The sequence below is a fragment of the Pseudorasbora parva genome, chromosome 2, assembly GCF_024679245.1.
Source record: "Pseudorasbora parva isolate DD20220531a chromosome 2, ASM2467924v1, whole genome shotgun sequence".
NCBI classification, from domain to species: domain Eukaryota; kingdom Metazoa; phylum Chordata; class Actinopteri; order Cypriniformes; family Gobionidae; genus Pseudorasbora; species Pseudorasbora parva.
The window spans coordinates 6063407-6086166 of NC_090173.1; the positions used below are offsets into that span (position 1 = coordinate 6063407).

Here is a 22760-nt window from a genome sequence, read left to right on the forward strand (position 1 = left end):
AACTAGCGACGTCTTTTGAGGACGTGCCCACAACGTTTCTGCAACTTTAGCCAAGATTTTAAAAAAATGGAACTTTACCACGACGTCCTTACAACGTTCTCTGTGGGATAAACTAGCGACGTCTTTTGAGGACGTGCCCACAACGTTTCTGCAACTTTAGCCAAGATTTAAAAAAAATGGAACTTTACCGCGACGTCCTTACAACGTTCTCTGTGGGATAAACTAGCGACGTCTTTTGAGGACGTGCCCATGACGTTTCTGGAACGTTAGCCAAGATTCTAAAACAATAGAACTTTACCACGACGTCCTTACAACGTTCTCTGTGGGATAAACTAGCGACGTCTTTTGAGGACGTTCCCACAACGTTTCTGGAACGTTAGCCAAATTTTTTAAAAATGGAACTTTACCACAACGTCCTCACAACGTTGTCATAAAGTAATGTCACGCTGACCAAATGACGACTAACTGACGACGTTGTCACAACGTACTGTGTTTGCTGGGAAGTAGCACGGATGCTCCACTGTATTTACTTTGACTGTGTGTATTTTCAAAACTAAAGGTGCATTAAAGACATTAAAGAAAAGGGACAAGGGCTTTGGTCATTCTTTTTATTATTTAAAGAAATTTGAAATTAATTCTTATGAAAATGTATTGTTTGTATGCCAAATGTTATAAATGCAGATGATAAAATGTGCTTTAATTTGTTTTTATCCTCGCTATAACATGTTGTAACTAGTTCCACCACTGCAATTTCTAGTAACAATTAAAACCATTTAAAAATGAAACGCCTAATTAAAACGTTTTAGTGGAATTAATTATAAAAACAGGTTGAGTAAACGTACATTTTAAAGTTGAAGTCAGGTTTGAGCCAACTAAAAATTATTAATTTAATTAACTTTAAAAATAATTGAGCAAACGTACATTTTAATGTTGAAGTCAAGTTTGAGCCAATTAAAAAATATTAATTCAGGTAACAATTTCTAGAACGAAATTGAGTGAACGTAAAATATCTGTGGAACTAGTTACTAAATAATAATTCGTTGAAAGCACTAGATTTTTTTTTACAGTGTATCATGTAAGAAAAAGAGAGAGATAGGTGTGAACTGGTAAAGAGACCCCATATATTTTAAGTTGACTGCAGCATTACATGCAGCAGGTTTAATGGTTTGTCTGATTTCAGATATCTTTCAAGAACTGTTAAAATTGATCACACATAGTCAACGACTCTATAGGATGGACACAACCAGTTGGATTTAGCACAGCATTTATGGTGTTAAAAAGTACTCTAGGATTTTTTTATGGTTTCTGTCTATAAGATCCGAAAAAAGGCTGACCTAGCTGTTCTCACAGCTTTCTGATATTTATCAAGAGCAACAATGCCTGAGTGGGGTTATTCAGCCATGGCTCAGGAGTCTGTTTGTGACGTTTGGACTTCAGAGGAGCTATAGAATCCAGAATCATAGTGCAATGAGAGTTAAAACCATACAAAAGCTCATCTGGGCTATCCTCACAGGAACCATGCGTGGAAGTTTGAAATAAATCCACAAACGATGAGGCAAATAACACAGCAGTGTTAGCTGTGTACCTCCGTGACAGGTGTACAGTTTTAAAAGGTTTGACAACATTCTGTGTCAATGGTATGTTGAACATAATTGGTTTATGGTCAGAGAAACTGTGGTCACATATCTCGATCTCACCCATATGGAGCCCATGTGACATTATAAGGTCAAGAGTGTGACCAAGCACATGAGTAGGTCCTTTTACATGCTGCACTATATTGAAAGCTTCCATTAGGTTAATAAAATCATTTGCAAATGAATTTGAAGCACAGCAGACATGGATATTAAAATCTCCAATAATTCAAAATCTAACAAAATTTGGGGATAATTCCCCCCCAAAAGTCAGAAAATTCAGATAAAAAGTATTTATATGACGTAGGCGGCCTATAGACCACAGCGATTACTAATGGAGTGTCCAAGTCCACAATGAACAACTGCAATTTAAAACTGTTATATGATAATGATTGTAGCGACCGACATTGAAACCCTTCCTTAAAAATTGAAACCAAATACCCCCCCCCCCCACCCCCCACGCACTGTAATATTGCAACAGTTTATGCACTGTATAGGCTTTCTGAATCAAACGTCTCACAAGATATAATCAGCATTTGATTAAATGTGGAGGATTTGTAACTTGCTGTAAATCTCCATCATTTTCCTCTCATTAATGTGAGTGAGTTGAGCCTCCAGTCTGACCTCTTTCAGCTTTCCTTCATAATATCGCTTATACTCAATCATTTTAATCTTGCTCCTCAGATTCAACTCTTTGATCTTTCGTTCTTTCTCTTGCTCAGATGCTGTTAGTGCCTCAATCCTCTCCTCCAGTTTCTGCTTCTCTTCTTTAAATCTGGACTCCAGTTCTCTTTCTTTATCCTGTAGTTTCTTCTCATATTCTCGTCTCAGTTCCTCTTCTTTGGTCTTCAGCATGAGCTCCACATCCTGGTAAGAGTCACTGGTGTAATATTCACCTCCATTAGCAGCGATCATGGCATCTATCTTCTCCAGCAGCTCCAGAACTTGATTACGATCCTCCATTTCTTTATTGTTGAAGACATGATATCCTCCACAGCGACTCAGGATTTGTTTCAGATCCTCACCAGCTTTACTAATATATTCTTCAATAGTGCCGGTCAGTTCATCACCGTGAGTTAAGAGGACGATTGTGTGTTTATCTGCCATTTCTCCAAATATGGCTCTGATCTTCTCCACAGACATCTTCTCTTCTTTAGTGAAGGGGCCGAGCTGAATGACCAGGAGGATGGCGTGAGGTCCAGGGGCCGTCATGTTCACACATTTACTGATCTCCTGTTTCAGATACTCCTCAGAAACATCTGTGTCAAACAGACCTGGAGTATCTACCAGAGTTATTTCTCTCTCAGCCACTTCTCCAATCTCTTTCCAGCACTCTTTGGTCACAGATGAACCACTACTAGTGGCTCTAAAGACTCTCCTTCCCAGGATTGTGTTTCCAGAAGAGCTTTTACCTGCTCCAGTCTTTCCCACCAACACCATCCTTCTCAAGGACACTGAAGTAAAAAAAAGAAAACAGGGAAAAAACTGTGAATGTTAAAATGGATTAATAGACAATATTTTGAATGTGAATATGTGTATACTCACTATTTGGATGTTCTAAAGTAAAGCTTCCTCTTCTAACTGCAAAAAAAAGAAGAAAAAATATGACATTGATAAAAAAAATTTTTTAAATCAAGTGTTTTTTTATTTATTTATTTTTTATACAAGACAAAGACTAGTTTAAGTTATTTGGAAAAGAATGGTAAATATTTCCCCTATATATGGTATGTGTAAAGGACTAATATATTCTGTAGTTAGGTGGAATGCTAGTCCACTACGGAACTCCGGCAAGAAGTGTGACAGGAGACAGAAGATCGTTTGACTGGTTTATATCTCGTCAGTATGACCATTTACATGTTGAACATACAGCCATTAGGAAACAGAAGTGATAAAGTGTGGTTTAGTCTTTTTTTCTCCATCATGCCCCGATGGAGTTTTGGTTCCTTGCCACTGTCGCCTTTGGCTTGGCTTGCTCAGTTGGGGACACTAAAAATATGATCAAAGTTATTCAACTAATTAAACAAATACAATTTTTGAATTAGGTTTTAATAAATTCTATAAACTAAAATACTGATCTGCCAACATTGTCGCTATATGATAAATTAAAATAAGCTGATAACATCACTGTTTTCTCCAGAACGACTGTACAGCCAAATCAAATTTTGTTGCAATATTATCCTGTTTGACACTGTGAAGCTGCTTTGAGACAATCGTGATTGTAAAAGTGCTATATAAATAAAGTTGATTGATTGATTGATATTGTCTACAGCACGTAAAATAGCGCTAAACATACACACATGCATTACACTGTGCATCACTCGCCTCAGACACATTAAATCACGATATGATCAAAGTCATAATGATCGTATATACTATCACGACATGCAAGGGTTAATATATCGTGACATAAAAGATAAATACAAAGATGAATGAACTTACATTCATGCACACACATTTATCACTCATAGAAGATGGCGGCATAAACGAAACTGAAAGTAAACAAAGACGCGATGACAGAACTGCCATCAGAGCGCAGTACATGCACAACTACGTAATACACATAGAAAAGCTACCCATATAAGGAATTTAGTACAGCCGCCCCCAGATTAGCATAGCTAATATGCAGAAGATATACATTTCTTAGTTCTTAACGTTTGTATTATCATCGTCCGGGAGTGCTGGGAGTGGAACTAGCTTAGCCACAGGTCACAGATACAGGCAATCCTTTATTCTGACCTTTGCTGACCTAATATGGCCATCCTCGCTGGGCACCAGACTCTCAATCCTACCAATGGGCCAGTGAGCAAGAGGCAGCTGTGAGTCCACCAGCATCACCGCAGTACCTTCCGTCAGATCCTGGGTCTCACGCTGCCATTTAAGATGTTGTTGAAGGTTAGGGAGGTAATGTTTGGTATAGTACACACAGAAGTGATCCACTATAGTCTGAGCATGACGCCATCAACGCTTGGACAAGGGTTCTGGAGTGTAGACCACTTGGAGTAACGCAGCATCCCACGCCCCATAAGGAGGAAGTTGGGGGTGACTGGGTCTACATCGGCTACATCAGACGAAACGTAGCCTAGTGGCTTGTAGGGCTGGGCGATATGGCCAAAATTTCATATCCCGATAACGATATACATAACGATATAGCAATTTTTCTGTTAATTCAGTTTATGATTAGTCTATACAAAATTGCAATGTGGAAGTTTGAAATGGTATACAAAACAAATAGGTAAAGGTAGTATGGACTACATTTTTATTTTATTTAGAACCTTTTTTTCAAGCAAGACTGTTGGTAAAGTTAACACCTGCCTAGGGATGTTAACCAATGACTGTTTGACCGATGGTTGACCGTATCAACGTTAACCGATCAAAGTTGTCGGTTAAAAAAAAAAAGTGATCTCAAAATTAGGCTATTATACAGTGGACTAAACGCTACTACAATTAGCCATCATTCCTCATTCCAAAATCTTTTTGTGTGAAGTGAACATATCCCTCGCACTCAATTTTTCATAACTCGCCTGTTTGTACTTAATAAACCAATAAAAACATTTGGCGCGAGGTCACAGCGTTTGGGTTTGCGCGCTCACAAGGTTTGCAAAAAGTAAACAGGCTAAAACACTCGAGGTTAGAGCCAGGGCAGACGACAGTATGAAGCGTACATTTCGCTTAAGATGGGCTTACATTTGGAAATATATTACATCTACATTTCAGTGGTAACACATAAGGTGTTGATTTTCTTTCTTTATTATTGTTAGCACTACCTCGAACTAAAGCGGCGTCTCTTCGGAGCCGCGGCAATGTTTCAAATGAGCTTCTTACGCTAGACAAATGCCTTTATTTTCAACGCGATCACCTTGTACCCAAACCATTTCGAAACTAAGGAGCCATTGTCCTCAGATTACAAACAAGCTCATCGGCGGCGCGTTTGCGGGACTCGTGTTTCGCGCTGTGGGGGATTTAAAAAAAAGTGAGTATCTGCATGTAGAACATTGGGCGAGACCTTGACTACATAACCTGTATCTAAGAGCTTCTGGATCTCAGCCTCATAATCCTTGGCTTTCCCTGGATCTTTGCTCAAGCGTTCCTCCGTGCTTCTCAGATTGGATAAAACTGAATCCCTGGTACCCTTCAATGAGGTGCATTTGGTGTGCGTATGAGGGGGGTCGCATAACGGCAGATTCCATCCACCTCCACACGCTGAGTTCTGCTCTCCAGTAGCTCCATGGCCATTTGGTCCTGTCGTGAACGCACTACCAGCTTCTCGTTGCGGTAAGGAAGGACGTCCAACTGCCATAGCTGTTAAACCTGTAGGAAAAAAGGGATCTCGCACTGATGAAAGGGAAGTAAGCAAACATTGTTGAGGTGGTACCTGGTACGGAAGAAGCCCGTCTGGTCCCTGCAGAACCCAACCAAGCTGTGTATGAACAGCTGCTGGTCCGCCATCTGGGCCTAATCTGATAGGCTCCTTTGCAGTAATGAGGCTTGGGTAATCGGATCCAATTAAGAGAAGGTGCTAAATCTTACTGAATGATGGAAGAGGAATACCCTTTAGGTGACAGTAGCTCTGTTGAAGCCTCTTGGTAGTTTATGTTTGTTCAGTCAAGGTCAAAAGAGGTGCAGAAAATACCCCAGCAAGGTTGTACCTCTCTTTCGGTCTGCGCTGGGGTGAGAGCTGAAAGTGGACTGACTGTCCCCCCAACTGGGTAACATCATGCCGGATTGTGCAAAGGGCCATAACCTCCCTCTTCCCATGTAGTCCTAGCTGCTGGACTGCTGCGGGAAGAAGAATGCTGTGCTCTGCACCATCATCAAGGATCGCGTAGGTTCGTATAGACTTTCCGCCTTTCCACAACAGCACAGGGGTAACCTTGAGGAAAACACGTCCTGTATGGCTACTTAGTGTTACGTAGATGCGGTCACTGGGTGTTGTACCTAGCATGATGCCTGGGCCTTGTCGTGCTATGCGGTGAAGAACTCTGAGATGTATGTCCCCACATTCCCCTCAGGGTTTCTTCAAAGTGCACTCATTACAATTGTGGCTGGTGCGTCTGCATCTCCAGCATCTCTTACCTTCCTTTATCCATTTGATAAGTCACTCAGGTGGGCATTCAGAAATCTCACTGCACTGAGAATGGTAATGCTCTTCACTGTGACAGAATAAACACATGTGCTGGGTTCTTTTGAGCGGTTCATGGTGTGGAGGAACCTCAGTAATGTCAGGCTGTACATCTTTAACCTCCTTGAGCTGATTACTACCATGATAAACAGAGATGGCCCGGGTGTGTGGCTTAATAATAGATGGACGCGGAGTTGGATGTGAAGCTGGAGATGGAGCCTTCTCAGTGTGGTAGTGTTGAACCATCTTTGATGAAAGAGGTTGGGCTTCGGCCTAGACCTTCAACCACTCTTAAAGGTCATACAAATTATATGGATTAAGACTGTCTGTAGTCAGTCTTCCCCTTAACTGGATGTTCTCTATGAAACTATCCCTGTAGTGTTTAGGGAGTTTACTAATCAACCTGTCAACATGTACAGGAAAGCTCTCTTCCATGTGGTCCCTCCAGAGATGTAAGCATACCCACCAGAAGATCAACGTTAAGAGAAAAGTTCTGGAATGCTTTCGAATCTCCAGCCTTGATATCTGGTGAGTTCAGTAGAGCTGCAATCTCACTTTGTGCTAGCTGGTATTGTTGGCCATATTGCATTGCAGAACTGCCATAGCTGCTGTGAAAGGTGCAGGGTGGTGATGACAGATCGGTGAACTCTCTTTCACTGTCATTCACAAGTTTTGGCAGCGATGGGACTGGAACTGGTTGAAGCACAGGAGCTGCAGGTGCTGGTTGGCATACTGGATGTGCGTGTGATGGCAGAAACAGTCCAGTGTGTGCTGCTGGAGAAGGATACCAGTTCTGCGCTGAAGACTGACTGGGGGGGGTGAGGTGTATAATATCCCGTAACCATGGGTGAAGGCTGATACAGATCTGGCACAGGTGTTGATTGGTACTGTAACTAGCTATGTGCTGGGATTTGTAATTGGTAGTGTTGTGGCAAAATGCAAATTTTGGTATAACCATATGTTTACCTTCCCATGGTGTGAGATATGCAGTACATGACAAATGTGTACTATGAGCTAAACATGGGCTACCTAGCATCCTGACTTAAACAACGACCTGTATGGAAATGTACTGAGAGGGGAGGATGCTGCCAACAGTATAAGAGATTGTGACTTCTGTTATGACTTCAGTGTATGCTTGGTGTGGCCTTGTGGTTGCATCAACCGTGCCTCTTTCTTGCAAGAAACGTTTTTATTAAATAAACCTTTATAATTATAATTGGCTAATGTTTGTCTCTTATTCAGTGAAGCGACGGAGTTAATTATTTATACAGTAGCCATTACAGTAGACTGGTGGCACCAGACCATTGCGTACGGTTGTGGATATAGGTATCTTCCCTGACGTGATGGTTTGCGGCAAAGATGCTATGACATTATAGGAAGCAGAAGATGATGTTGTACTACATGCCAGTGGGTGTCTGCCTTACGTAGGTTGCTGCTGGCAGCTGAATAAAGGGTTGAGATGTGGGTGTGCTGTACATCATACGAGCTGTAGTTGGAGATGTCTGCCACCACCATTCTGACTGCTGGGAGACGTCCCTGGGTACCCGAAGGCATGAAGTGAGTGGCTGCGAATCCAGTAACAGGATGGCTTGGACTACAGTAACATTTGGCCTAACAACAGGTGGTGAGTAAGCTACTTAACTACTCACACCCTGACTGGCTGTTATATCTGTGATGCGGTACTGTAGATGTGTAATGGGAAGAGGAAGGAGATCTCATAACATCTAGCTGCAGCAAAAGCCCACTAAGCCCAGTATCTATACTGGTCCTACGGACTATAGCAGGATCTGGTCCATACTGAAGAGATGATAACTCATGCCTAGTCGGCTGGACTGGCTCGGCCTGCCCACTGAGGGTCAGCGATGCCGCTGCATGGTCCATCTTCGGCTGCTGATATGGATCGTATGGCCCAGAAACTGGCAGAAGGGATTTGGGCAAGGGCATCAAATGTTGATGTTTATCTGCTTACCCCCAGTGCATCCAACATGTAGGTGTGTTTGTTTCTTCAGTAGAACAAAAATAAAGATTTTTAACTCCTTATTTATATAATTTTTTTACCTCAAAAACAACACTATATCCAACAGCCTGGAACGCGCTTAATTTTTCCTGTAAGGAAGGTCAAAATCGCCAGAGCGTGTATAAGTGAAGCGCGTTCTAGGCTCTTGGATATAGCGTTGTATTTAAGGTAAAAAATGATATAAATACGGCTTGATTTCTCACACAAACTGATCGTTTTGTGTTTTAAGATATCATTGTGTCGTCATGAGCCACAGGGCTCTTTGTGCATGTTGTCTAACCGGAAGTCATTCATTTTCAATGGGAGCCGGGCGGCGAGCTCCGGCGAGAGCGGCGCGGTGCGGCGCGTCTTGGACGAATTGGTGTCGAGGAGAGTTGAAATCAGCTCAACTTTATGGTAATGAGCTATGATGCAATTTTAGCAGCAACCTATTGGAATGTAGAAGTGCTCCGCTTGAGAGAAATCCAGAGAACGCAGGCCTGTAAACTTTGGTTCCGACCACATTAGTTCCCAAGTAAAATGTAAGAGAAGTTGATCATTGCTGTGCGGGTTTCCCTATCATTTATGACGAGATCATTCCTAGTAATGTATAATTTGTTAAGAAGTCGCGCAACACTATTTTAAAGGCGCTAGAACGCTCGTTTTTCAGCGGGTATGCAATTCATTCTTACTTTCACATTTAAACGATTTCATGAGGTTAAAGGGTTACTTCAGCGATTAGCATATGGCTTTGTATCAGTAGAATCCCAGTAGTATATTCAAATTATGGTACTTTCCCCCCTCTAATCTCCATGAGACAAGAGAATTATGCATTTTAATTCTAGAAAAATTCCTCCTATGATGTAAAAATCGTCATTTTGCATCATAGGAGGAATCGTTGCCCTGAGGCTAGAAACTACAGTCAGTAGAAGGCGTTAGTTCCGCATGTTTTAAACCCGCCCACGAGGGGTGGGATTAGTGTCCGGCTTCTTTTTGCTCTGTGGAGAAAGCTAAGGCTAACCAAGATGGAAGGTAACGTTACTGTTGACAATGATATGGCAGAAGGTGATTTTGAAGATCTGGACCGAGATTACGATGCTCGTGGCTACCAGTTCGAGCCACAATACAGCGAGGAGCAGTTGCGGCTGATGGAGGAACAAGAGGCGGCCGGAGCAGCTTCTGCAGCAGATGAGCAAGGCCTGCTCGGCGATCAGGAGGAAGAGCCCGGGCAAACTCGAGCTGGGGCGGACTGGTGGTGTCAGTGCTCTCGTTGTGCGCCTATGGACTCAGATAAAGACTCTTTATGCTGTCGCGAATTTCAGCGATGCCATTTTCTTTTGGGAGAAATCGGGGGATCTGCCGAGGAAACGGCACGGCCATCGTGTGTAACAGAGCACCCTAGCTTTGATCCACACATGGACAAGGGGGTCCTGGAAACTTATTTCAGAATCCCGAAGGTGAATTGGAAACGCCAGCCAAAGCCCGCAGGAACAAACGGACGTCTGAGTGTAAAGTAAGTAACTTATTTTGGTTTTCTTTTATTTTACTAACACGTCGTGTACAGAGTTTGGAGACCCGGCATTATCACAACGTTCTTCGAACGTAACGTTAGTCAGCTGAAATGTACTGTAAGTGCAGATAGCTAGCATCACTAACATTGTGCAAACTGTTTTATAGACAATATCGCCTGACAGCCTACCGTCACTTTGTGGAATGGACCCTGCAAGGCGAGAGACTGGGCAAAGGCTATCGTCTTGTTTTGCCTGCCTGTGTTGTTCAGGACATCAGACGGAGGTATCCAGCTCCTGACGGCCAATACTGCGGCTATAAAGAAACTGCTGAAGCTTTGGACGAGCTATGAGTGTATTAATATTATGTTTTGTAAATAAAAGTTTAAACTCACATTGGTTGTGATTCGTGTTATAGACTGTCCTTATTGTAGCAAAATTACAGTTACCCGCATCCACATGAAAACATACTATAGTATAATGACTCTAGTAAATACTGTAGGGTTTTTGAACCATACAATAGTAAAGATACTACAGTAAATTTTAGAATTTACTACACTTTGCTAATTTACTGTAGTTTATTGTAAGGTTCAAAGGTAATTTTACTATAGTATTTTTTTCATGTGTGTCTGTAATGTAGAACTTTAGTATACACGAGTACAAGGTGAAGAATTTGTATTTATTTATTATTGTGCCACCATAGTCAAGGGTACATGTTAAAATAAAAAAGGACATGCATCTACAAATGTCCTTCACAATACACAAATATACAACATACAAAGCAAAAAACAAAACAAAAAAAACAATGAAATATAGACGGCTGTGGCAGATTCTAATTTGACAAAGGAACAGAAATCCGTAGTGTACCAAAGTCAATGTGACGTTGCTATAGGAAGGTGTCTGTCTCAGAAGCGGCTTTGGAAAGCAGTTGTGGCAGCCTCCTTTGGTGGTTTAGGCACAGGTGCAATGTTGGATGGCAGCGCAGGCTGTGGCAGGGCAAGTGTGGAGGTTGTCACGTTAAACTTAATATCGGTGTTGCATCTTTTGTTCATGACCCTCTCGATAAGTGTGTCAATAAAATGGTTGGTGTGTGGCGTGAAGATTTTCTTCAAGATCCACTGCTTGGATCTCTTGCAGAACACTTGATTAAACCGTGGTTGTCCTGTAAAGGAAAGGAAATATAATTGAACATAAAATCTAAAATAAGATTTTACTTTGCAAGACTTTTTATAAAACTTTGACTGCGCATAAAAAGTGCCCAAAACGCTTCAAAACGATTTTAAAAAAAAGTCGCACTTCACTGCTCACCGTCCTGTCTGTTCCATGTGAACATTGTAATTTTGGATATTATACTACTATGACAACACATCATAACACACCTGTCTTTGTTGTGGCCTGCTTCCTCTTGACAATATTTTCATTGTGCTCCAGAATGGCAAGGTGACATCGCTCCCTCATTCCCTGAAATGTGAATGCCTGGCGTTTGGGGAGGTATTTCAGAAGTGCACTGTGAAAGACTTCCAGGGGGCCTTTGTGCAATTTAAAAGAGGCATGGGAGAAGAGATATAACAAATTAAAACATGATCATTAGGATTTTGAAAAATAATCAAGTGTACAAGGGCAACTATTCTCACCAGTATGTTTGAAGAGGGCCATCTTGTCCATGTCTCTCAGAAGCCTTTTGTCAAGGACCAGCGATGACAGGTCTTGAAACGCCACAGTATCCTTTTTTATCCATATGCGCTTCTTTTGCTCCTGAGCTGTTAGAGGAGCATGGTCACATCTATGCTGTTTTCTGTCATCATCTGCCCACTCATGCTCATTACACACATGGTGCACAGCAAAATCTCCAGTGTCAAAATCTTGGTGTTAAGGACTCTTAGAGTAAAGAGTTAATTTTCTGGTGTTGAATTAACACTGCTAGTGTAAACCGCACTCTCTGGCTGGTGAACATATTCAGAGTTAAATATCAATAACACTGACAGAGAGTATAGTGACATCCGGGACATTTCGGCAGCGGAATAAGCTCGAACTTTTTCTCACAGACGCCATTTTCTTTGCCTCGCGATGCGTAACATCAAGGAGGGGAAACGCTGATATTGCGTGTTTCATCCTATGGTTCCATCTCATTTACGTATCCATTTTATAGCATTATATTGTTTTATAACTAGTTATGTGCTGTGCACGGTTAAACAGCTTTCATAGAGGCATTTCCGTTGACGTGATTCGGACGGAGCAGACCAGGCGGGTGCTTTTTCACAGGGAAACGCCGTAAGTAAGTGTTTTAGGTCATTTACAATATGTATTTTATAAAATGTTTATTTAACGCGATATTTAAATGCTCTGCACGCTTAAACGAAACAACCTCTCACATGCGGCATTTTCTTTGACTCGTGAGTGGTGACATGGAACTGACGACGAGGAGGCAGGTGCACGCTGCTTGCACGTTATGAGGGAAACGACGAAAGTAAGTGTTTAGCCTAATTTGCAACGTGTTTTTTTAATGACGTCGTTTAACGATATCTAACGCTTTTAAAACGCGCCTAAACCTTTCTTACAGACTAGGCTTGTGACGCAGTTGAGACACGGAGTGTGCTTTTAAAAGAGAAAACACCTAAAGTAAGTGTTCTACACATATTATAATCTGTATAATTGCTGTATAATTATGTATTTATGTCTTGGAAAAACACATTCAGTAGCTACTGCTGCTTAAAAGGCAGTGGCCTCACTGGTGAAGCAGCATCAAACGGGGGTTTCTAACATGCTTTCTCTTCCCCGTTATAGTTCATTCACCGAACTGTAATCTTATTGCACTACTTAATCTTTGTGATTTTTATTGGGTAGAATTCCAGATTCAAAGACTCATATTACTAACAAAGGAAAGCTATTTTTTTGCGAAATCAAGTGACAAAGTTTTAGGCAGGATTGTTTTATGAACTTCTAAAAATGTTGACCTAATTTGCTTTTGACCTGTCTCAGTCTTAAGAAGCATCATGTTCATCAGCTGCATCAACATTGATTTTTGACCACCCCCCTGGACTGAAACCAAGGCTGACAGATGACCATGCTTTCTGTTCTGCAGCAAAAAGGTATGTTTAAGGTATAGAAAACTGTAGTGCTTTTCTTGGCAGATTATTGGTAAATATCTGATGATAGATGCACTTTTATGATAATAGATGCACTTTTATGATGATAGATACACTTTTATGATGGATAGATGCACTTTTATGATGATAGATGCACTTTTATGATGATAGATGCACTTTTATGATGGATAGATTCACTTTTATGATGGATAGATGCACTTTTATAATGGATAGATGCACTAGAGTCTGTGTTTAAAACTAATGAAACGTGTATACTTTAAGACTGTTTAAAGTATTTCTTCATCCTCAAACTATATTTTGCTCGTTGCCAGCACACCTACCATATGACTGAAAAACAGAAGAACAACTCCACAAACTGCAGACCAATACCCTTGAAAGTGTCACTATTATTGGAGGACCAATACTTTTAGAATGGGTAATTCATTCTTTCAGACTAAATATTTATGCAAAATGTAGGCTAATTATCACTAACTTTTGGTTAACGTTTGGATATGCCTTCATGTTTAAGTGTATTGTTTTTGTTGTTTGTGTTTTTAGGAGAATTTCTATGATGCAGCAAGTAAAGGGTACCTGGCTTGGTGTTTGAAGGCTGTACAGACTAGAACCTGTCTGGAGATGGTACGATTTAACATATAACATGAGAGAATCATGGCCACAAACATCACATTTGTTGGTATTTGGCTAATAGAATTGAGTCAAACTAATTGTTTTCATGATTTGACAGGTATATATTTTCTGTTTGATTTTAGACTCACCAGATTCGGAAATCACCTGCCCCCAACATCACAAAGTCAGGAAGAAGGGAACAAAAATCATTCCAGCAGATGACAAGTAAGTGAGATTTCTTAAGGGTTAGTTCACCCAAAAATGAAAATTCTGTCATCATTTACTCGCCCCTATGCCGTTGGACACCCGTAAGACATCTTCAGACACAGATGAAGATATTAGTGTTGAAATCCGATGGCTCAGAAAGGCCTTCATTGACACCTATATCATTTCCTCTCTCAAGACCCATAAAGGCACTAAAGATGTCGTTACAGAGCCCATCTCACTACAGTGGCTCTACAATAATTTTCTGAGGCGACGAGAATAGTTTTTGTGCGTAAAAAAAACTAAATAACGGCATGGCAGATTTCAAAACACCGCTTCATTAAGCCTCGGCGCATTTTGAATCATAGACAGTCCATGCAACTACCACTTTCAAGCCACAGAAATATATAAAGGTACATCATTAAAGTACTCCATGCAACTCCAGTGGTTTAACATACATTTTCATTAAACTATGCAAATGCCGTGTTTGCAAAAATAAATATATATATATTTTATAAATGGAGTTGAGATTTTTTGAGCAAATAAAGCACTTGTTTCATAAAAATGAGGTTAAACCCATGGAGTCACATAGATCACTTATGATTTCCTTTGTACCTTTCTAGGCTTTGGAAGTGGAGGCTGAATAGGCTGTAAATAAAAGGACAGAAATTTCTTAGATATTATTAAAAATATCTTCATTAAGTGTTCTGAAGATGAAAAAAAGTCTTACGGGTTAAGAACAACATGAGGGTGAGTAATTTAATAACAGAAGTAACTTGGATGAAGTAAGCCTTTAATGTACTTGGAAATCAGTCAATTCTAACCAAAATAGTTTATTGGTTGAGTCACCAAAGTCCAAGATGATTGAACTTTTTGCACCATAAACTTACTGTATTTATAAAATACAACTAGTATTAATTGTAATTGGTCTGGTATTGTGTTGTTTAGGGAACCAGGATTCCAGAGAGTTGGATCTACACAGCTTTTCCTGCTCTGCATATGAAACCACAACTGAACTGCACTGTTAGCAACTAGGCACACCTGATCCACAGATATCCTGCGACTGTTTTTTCATCTGCTGAATGTTGTGTTGACTCAAGTACTGCTGTTCTGTTGCAAAGTTGAAGGTACTGAACCAACTTTACTGACACAGGACATATATTCACTGACATGCAGGACTTGAAGTATTACACACTTATAAGCAGCTTTAATAGCTTATGAAAGAAATGCATATATTATGCCTTCATCATTTATTTTAAAAGTTAACCTTCTGTGATGTAAATGGACTTGCTCGTAAATAAAGAACTAGTTTAAAACAACTTTTTGCATTCTTTATTTTTTACTTTACAATGAACAGCGTGTGTGTGTGTGTGTGTGTGTGTGTGTGTGTGTGTGTGTGTGTGTGTGTGTGTGTGTGTGTGTGTGTGTGTGTGTGTGTGTGTGTGTGTGTATGTATGTATGTATGCATGCATGCATGTATGTATGCATATATATATATATATATATATATTGAGTAGATTGATTTCCATTTTTCTGAAGTGTTAGGTCAACACCAGAACAGTGTAGAATTTTAACTCTGCCAGTGTTTTCTACAAAGCTGCACTTAACTCTGTAAAAGTGTTGTTGTTATCTGAATTGGTGTTAATATTTTACTCTATTAGAGTTTATTGTAACACTGAGTTGGGTGTTGTGAGAGGCAACACTTTTAAAAGTGTTGAATTAACACTTTGCGGGTGGTTCCCATATATACACTTTTAAAGTGTTGAAATTAACTCTATTGGTGTTGATTTCCGGATTTCAAATTTACTGTGAGTGTAATAGACTTCCACCGGCGTTTCAATAACTGAAAAAATGGTTATTGTCAATAATCATGGAATAGATTTTGAGATAGAATCAATTTTGAATAAAATGTTTTACCGTGGTGTCCCCCTTACTTGCTGCACAGGAAAACCACATATGGTTTACGATAGACCTATGTAAGATAATGCAATTAGTAATTTTGAACCTTGCAAACCAATATAAAGTCAGCCACATTTCAAAACAACACTGACCTGGTCCATGCAAGGAGGATTTCATTTGACTTTTTCTTCCCCTTCTTCTGCATCTTCTTCCGGAAACCTGTGAGTACATTTGAGAGGTTTTCACAAACCAACATTTTTGCAGTACATTTCTGCTAGTTTAGAAGTTTGAATTGTTCATTGATTTCTTGAATGACAAATTTTCACTAATACACTAGCTAAGTGTATCGTGGCTGCAAAGCTCTGGCAGGGGGGTTAAGAATGTGAGACCATGCGGTGTCAGTGGGGGTATGGTGAGAGAAGTGTGGAGCTTTGTGGGTTTTTTTTCAGGGATGGAAAAATACATACCTTTTGCTGTGTGCCAGATATCAAACTCGTGTTGGACATTAGGAAATTCCTCCCTCATTATTTTTTGGATAGATGTGGATCGGTCTGTGGCCATCACATCCACGTCAAGGCCCTGGTCCATCAGCTCAGACATGCCCCTTTTGAAAGCCAATGGTTCCATGGTAACGGAGCTGGTGGCCTCAGTAACCTAAAGAGTCAAGTTTGAAAATTAATTGGATGTTAGCACAATTTTTTAAATAGTATCTGTAATTTTACAATAGTTTAATTCTGCTGCTATTTATATTTATTTTACCTGCACCAGTTCTGTATGTAGTATTTCCTTTGTGTCATCTAACATAAAGGTGTAGTGGCAGTATTTTGCACTGAAACCTGGCGTGTCACATCGTCCATCACCAGCCAAGTGTAGCTTCTTTCCATCTTCCTGTTGTAAATACACTTTTGCCAAGAGTTCTGTTCTTTTTTCACAATATACTTCCTCGATAGCAGGGTGCAAGTATATATATATATATTATAAAATGTAGTCTGTCCTATCATTTGGACACCCATGGTCTTGCACCAGTCTGAAAGTTCTGTGTATGTGCCCCCTCTGAACAGAACAGCTGATGCTGCAAGGAGGTTCACCTCTGGCATTCCCCTAACGTCACGTGAAGAAGCCCAAGTCCCAGTATGGCCACCAAGACATGTCCAATCCACCTTCCTCTGTGCCCCAACGTCAACAATAGTCTTTGACGAAATTGTTTTCCCGCACATCTGGCAAAATTTGAAGAGTGACATGAGGCTGGATTCATTGACAATTATCTTCTTTTCACGCCAGTCCTTTACACTGTCATCATCTGATGATGATGATGATGTTGATGTGGGGGTGATGGTTGACTCGAGCTGATAGCTTTCATCATGTTCAATGCTGCTGATGCTGGTATTGAGGCCTCCAGGTGTAATTAGGCATGGTGACTTTAAAACAAACAAGAGTTTATTTTTTTAAAACACTTGTAGTTATTGTGATACTGTTGCTTTAGAATTCATGTAGAAACAATGATGATGTGTAGTATGCTGGTTCTTTAAAAACTTACAAATTGTTCTTGGACTGAGGCAGGAACTTTGACCGGTGTTGAGGTCAGCGGGATTTGATATTCATCTTCTGACGACACTAACACAAGAGACGTGGTAGGAGTCTGAAATGACATAAGTTTAAAAACGTTAATTAATGTTTAAAAAAAAACAAAAAAACAACACAACTAAGGAGGAGCACGTTCAGATAATTGACAAGAGTGGCGAGTTACTGAGCACATATGCATACGTTAGCATAACACGACAGGTAAGTTAGCTTGTTACTTTGCTGTTTTACTGGTAACAACTAAATCACTATAAGCTACTGTGTGATCAGAAATCGCGTCGAGTATTAGCGAGAGTTTTACTGGTAACAACTATATCACTTTAAGCTACTATGTGATCAGAAATCGTGTTGAGTATTAGCGAGTCTTACCTCTAGGCGACTGCGTTTAGATGGCCCAGGCTCTTCGTCCTCTGGGAAGGTGAATATCGAAGGAATCGCGGAGTCCTTCAGAGCGACTCTCTTCATTCCAAGCACATTCAGTTCGTAGTCTTCCAGCTTGAAATGACGACTGCACACCCTCCTTGTTTTCAGGGCTTCCATATTAGTGTCCTCTCCAAAATTCGGGTTGCTGATCGCACGCAGCCACTGTTTGCACCGCTCTACATTTTTAACCGGAAAATGATGAAAACTTACTGCTTGTCCTTTTCTGGTTTTGTCTGTACATCCCTGTACAATGCAACATAGCACCATTTTGACTGGGAAATACACTACTGTTTAAGTTTTTATAGGAACTAGCTCGTCACGGAGACTCACGATGTAATGACGTCTTCTAGTCAACAAACGTTGGAACCGGTAGGCGTGTTATGGGGAGTGGCCTCGTAGGGTAGCGAAGCAAGTGCATTCTGGGAGTTGTTGTCTTTCATCCACATGAGCTAAGAACACATTTTCTGGCTTTTCTCGGTCTAGAAGGCACCAAATTCAAAAATAATTTCACAGTTCTACTACATTAATGACCCAGTTTAAATACAGATTCATCTTCCCAGCGCTGAAGTACCCCTTTAATTTATACCCTACTTGTGGTTAGTATATCCATCAACATGCTTGTTTGATTTCCGGCCTCTTTAAATACAATAAAAAAAACAAAAAAAAAATTCGATCTACGTCAGAGTGGCAGCACGTCCACAAAGCTTTCTACAGCATCGTTGGCAGGGCGGCAAGAGCGAATTTTGATGCTCTCGCCGGCGGTGGTGGTGTGAACGCACGGTAAGCATGTTTTTTGCTCACATAGAATTGTTACCCATTCACATGAATATATGACCTACACACAGCAACGAAGAGTTAAAAATCTTCATTTGTGTTCTACTGAATAAATAAAAACACCTACATGTTGGTCACTGGGGGTCAGCCAGATAAACATCAACATTTCATTTTTGGGTGAACTATCCTTTTAAGGCTGCTCAACTCACAGAATATTGTTGCCATTTCAATCATAGCCTAATTACTTAATTTCAAATGTTTGCAATGCAGGGATCCTCTGACATATATTAAAATTAAATAACTTAAGATATGAAATGGAGTAAATGATAAAGGAAAGCTCAAATAAAGGTAGGCTATAGCATCCCTGGTGAATGTATATGCAGTGTATGCTATAAGCCCTACTTTAGTTGTAATTTAAAGGTGCACTATGCAACTTTTCGTCCACTGGAGGGCGCCTATTCTAAATGGCTCGCGAGTACCGGGACTTTTATTATGACGGGACGGGACACAGTCGCCGGGCGCCCGCACTTCCGCTTTTTCCGCTCAGGTAAAAATAGCTATTTTTATCATATCAGATACATTTAAGGGGCCAAGGGCTTCGGCCATCCATCCACTCTCTTCCCTGAACTGAAATTAAGTAGTGGGCTGTACTTTCCACACGATTGACATCAGGTTCAAGTACACCCAAAAGCCGTGCAAGTTATTTGTGTATTGCAGGTTGGCTGGTGATTATGTTGCCCGCATATCTCCTCCCATGGCCGAGACTGGTATTACGATACCTGTCGGGCCGGGGCTAGTAATGCCAAGAAGTACTCGCTGCAGCCTGTAGCACGATGACGTAGCTGGATCAGATCCTACACGTACTGGATGCGCATATTAATATTTTAACTATTTTGCATGCATGTACAGTGAGACTAGGATAATTTAAGCATCACATTTATGAAAAGATGACTTATTTATCAATAATTACTTGTTAGCCTACTATTTATCAGTACTACTACACAGGTTAGAACATTATCTACAATATTGATCAAATATGTCACTTAAGACCAGCGCATGCATTAAGTTAACCCAGAGATCAGTATGAATGACGTCGCCATAACGATCCACCATTCAGTATGTATTGGATCTGATCCAGCTACGTCATCGTGCTACAGGCTGCAGCGAGGGGTGTCTCAGTAATGCTACTGCTAATTAAGGTTGATATCTCTGCAGCACTATAACTTGACATTTTTTAATGACATCATCGCCCTTATTTCTTCTCATTCTTTTGATGCGTGTAGGTCATTTTTTAAATATTTTTGCCTCAATTTTTACACATGGCACCTTTTAGTATAAATATGTTTAATAAGTTTACACTGGCGGAGAAGAATCGTGTTACAATCATACACACACATCTATATTAAACCAACAGCACACTTAAAATACAACGAAAAAAAAAAAAGAGTTAAATAGTTGAGTCTTATCGGAATGCAAATGTCTCTTCATTGGTCTGTGACCAATCAGATTGTGTTGCTCAATGCCTGCAGCCAATCAGAGGCAGAGCTGCTGACGGTACTCGTCTGTATAATGACGCTCACTTGCGGGAGGTTTTCAAGCCTGGTTTTACTAGACTCTCGTACATTTCATTTGTACATAGAGTCTGGCCACTCTCAATTGACAAGGGTTTATTTCCGCGAAGGCGGGCACCCTGTTGAGGTTTAAAACTATTGGATCTGCCCTGAGCCACTCTGGATCTGCCATAACCAATCGCTAACGTTTGGTCGTGACGTATGTCATGCGCCCTTCGCCTGCTTCACTCATGGAAATCCGACAAAATAAAAGTGCCCATGTGCAGGCCACCTCAGTAATAAAACTATAGGATAAAACCTGAAACTCGTGCATTCGGATTGTGATTTATTCACGCCACGGTGGACAGGAGAGTTTTGTGATCGGGAACGCGGCGCTCACGTGGTCCGTAACATCATTGTATGCTGTAAATAAAATGTCATATGCTTAGTATGATAATAAATGCTGCGATAAATAACGGACCAATTCAAATGTTTAAGTGCTTTTATTTTAATTTGTTTGAGCGGTGATGAAATATTGCTCTTCTAAATACTTGCCAGCATTTTAAGGAAATACAAGTCTAGAAATGCATCCTAATAACAGCAAAGCAACCGTATGGTGTCCTGCAGTGGTCAAAAATGATTACAAACAGTGAATTTTGAAGTGATATATTGTTGAAAACTCAGAGATGTGGATTCGGACAGCTATTACATCAACACGACCTTGTGTTTGTCAAAAGCAGTCGGTAACTCGGCCGGGGATTTTTACACGGGTAGAGACGGACAGCAATAAAATAACTGACCAGTCCCTGTAACTTAAATGATGGCAATACCTTCCGACCCCACGAGGGACAGTTACCGTCCGAATAGCTTCAGCCAACTCCTTCAGCACTAACGAAGCGATCTGGAAAATCAAACTTTTCCCGAGTTTACCCTGCTGGAGGGCCACAACATCATGGCCACCAACAAACCCCAGCAAAGACTGTTATTGCTCCGGGTTTAACTTCTGGATATTCGGCAGCGGTGCCACAATGCAATGAATGGTTTAGTTTGCATCTTTCTCCGCCGCCATTACTGAACTACATCTCAAACTAGCGCACGACATCAACGTCATCGTTCTCAGCCACTCCCTCTGTTCGCTGATTGGACCGGTAAAAATGTGTTCAGAGAAAACCTAAGACTACACAGCAGTCCCAGACGTAGTACTGAAGGAAAATGAAAATTGAGCGGAAGTACGTAGGAGGGCAGAGCCAGGCTAGAGGTTTTCAGCCTTGCAGGTGAAGTACAATGTTGTGTTACATTATTTATTTAATAAAACACTAAGAGCCTCATTCTTCGGACCAGTTCAATTACGTCACATCGCTGCCTGACCTTGATGGTGACGATAAACTGTTTTGGAATAAAATGGCCTAACGTTACGAGATCCCGAAAAGAACTGGAAAAAGTCCTGCTGTTTGGAGGTAAGTAATAAGTAATGTCACTAAACATGAATAAAAAGTTGAACATGCACCTGACCTTATCTCTTGTATGTTATGTTAACAGATTGTGTTCTTCACGAGTGTTTGCTGTCAACTGTCCCTGATGATGTGTAAGCGGTCATCAGACGCAAGTGTAATGAGCAGCTCACCAGAAAATTGAATATAATGTGTAATTTATATTTCTGTATAGAGATGGTCAGTGGAATTAGTTCAATCATATGTTTTCCAACATCTTCCAGTGTTAATTTAATGAAAAACATAGTAAGTTCATTTTGTTTAGCTTTGCTGAAACCATTTATAAAAACCGTTGGGCTTGTTTAATGAAATGTCTCTTCATTAGTTATGTTAGATTTGATTTAATTTATTGTAATATCCTTGAAATCAAATGCATTCAACATTGGGAAAATAAATCAGTAAGTAATTCATTAAAATGTAATGTAGCACATTTAAAATACTGTATTGTGTGACATTATGTAATTCAAAGTATTGTGTACAATGTATAGCTAAGCAAAAACACATTGTATTGTTATTGAATACAAAGTTTATATTTTTAGTCATTTGAATAAGTCAAGGTAAATAAAATATATCATTAACACACTTCAAGTCATTAACACACTTCAAGTATACTGAAATGAGTCTGGACGCAAGTATACTTAGCATACTTTTTTCACTAGGGATTGCACGTTGAAATCGAAAGTAAAAATCTTTAGAGAAAACACACACGCCCGCGCGTATCTGTGTAAAGTTACACAATTCGATAAGAGTTGGTCTCAAGTTACTTTTAAAGGCATAAAGTTACCTGGTTTCTCTGTTGTGGCGCTTGAGGAAGCCATGGCTCAGGTTTAGAGCAGATCCGCTTCGCTCGCGGAGATAATGGCTGCGTTCCA

The 22760-nt window shown here is 40.4% G+C and overlaps 1 protein-coding gene and 1 long non-coding RNA gene across 2 annotated transcripts; one reads left to right on the forward strand and one right to left on the reverse strand.

Moving 5' to 3' along the window:
• Positions 1-2171: 2171 nt before the first annotated feature.
• Positions 2172-6077, reverse strand: LOC137048308 (GTPase IMAP family member 7-like). Its single transcript, XM_067426417.1, has 4 exons — positions 6011-6077; positions 5649-5939; positions 3177-3212; positions 2172-3085 (listed from the first exon to the last, which is right to left on the reverse strand). Exons 1-4 carry the CDS (start codon positions 6075-6077, stop codon positions 2172-2174), a joined length of 1308 nt encoding a protein of 435 aa, XP_067282518.1.
• A 6657-nt stretch (positions 6078-12734) lies between these two features.
• Positions 12735-15490, forward strand: LOC137091168 (uncharacterized). The gene is made up of 6 exons (XR_010908035.1): positions 12735-12873; positions 13241-13343; positions 13673-13776; positions 13899-13979; positions 14111-14192; positions 15120-15490. It is a non-coding gene; the product is annotated as an uncharacterized lncRNA (long non-coding RNA).
• Positions 15491-22760: the final 7270 nt, after the last annotated feature.

Bases quoted from the DNA above. Each gene is read 5' to 3' on its own strand.
- LOC137048308 (XM_067426417.1), bottom strand. From the start codon at position 6,077: ATGGCGGACCAGCAGCTGTTCATACACAGCTTGGTTGGGTTCTGCAGG. The intron at 5,940-6,010 runs GTACCAGGTACC...TTTTTCCTACAG, and splicing joins GGACCAGACGGGCTTCTTCC to GTTTAACAGCTATGGCAGTT. The intron at 3,213-5,648 runs GTTATGTAGTCA...TTTTTTTTGCAG, and splicing joins CCAGAAGCTCTTAGATACAG to TTAGAAGAGGAAGCTTTACT.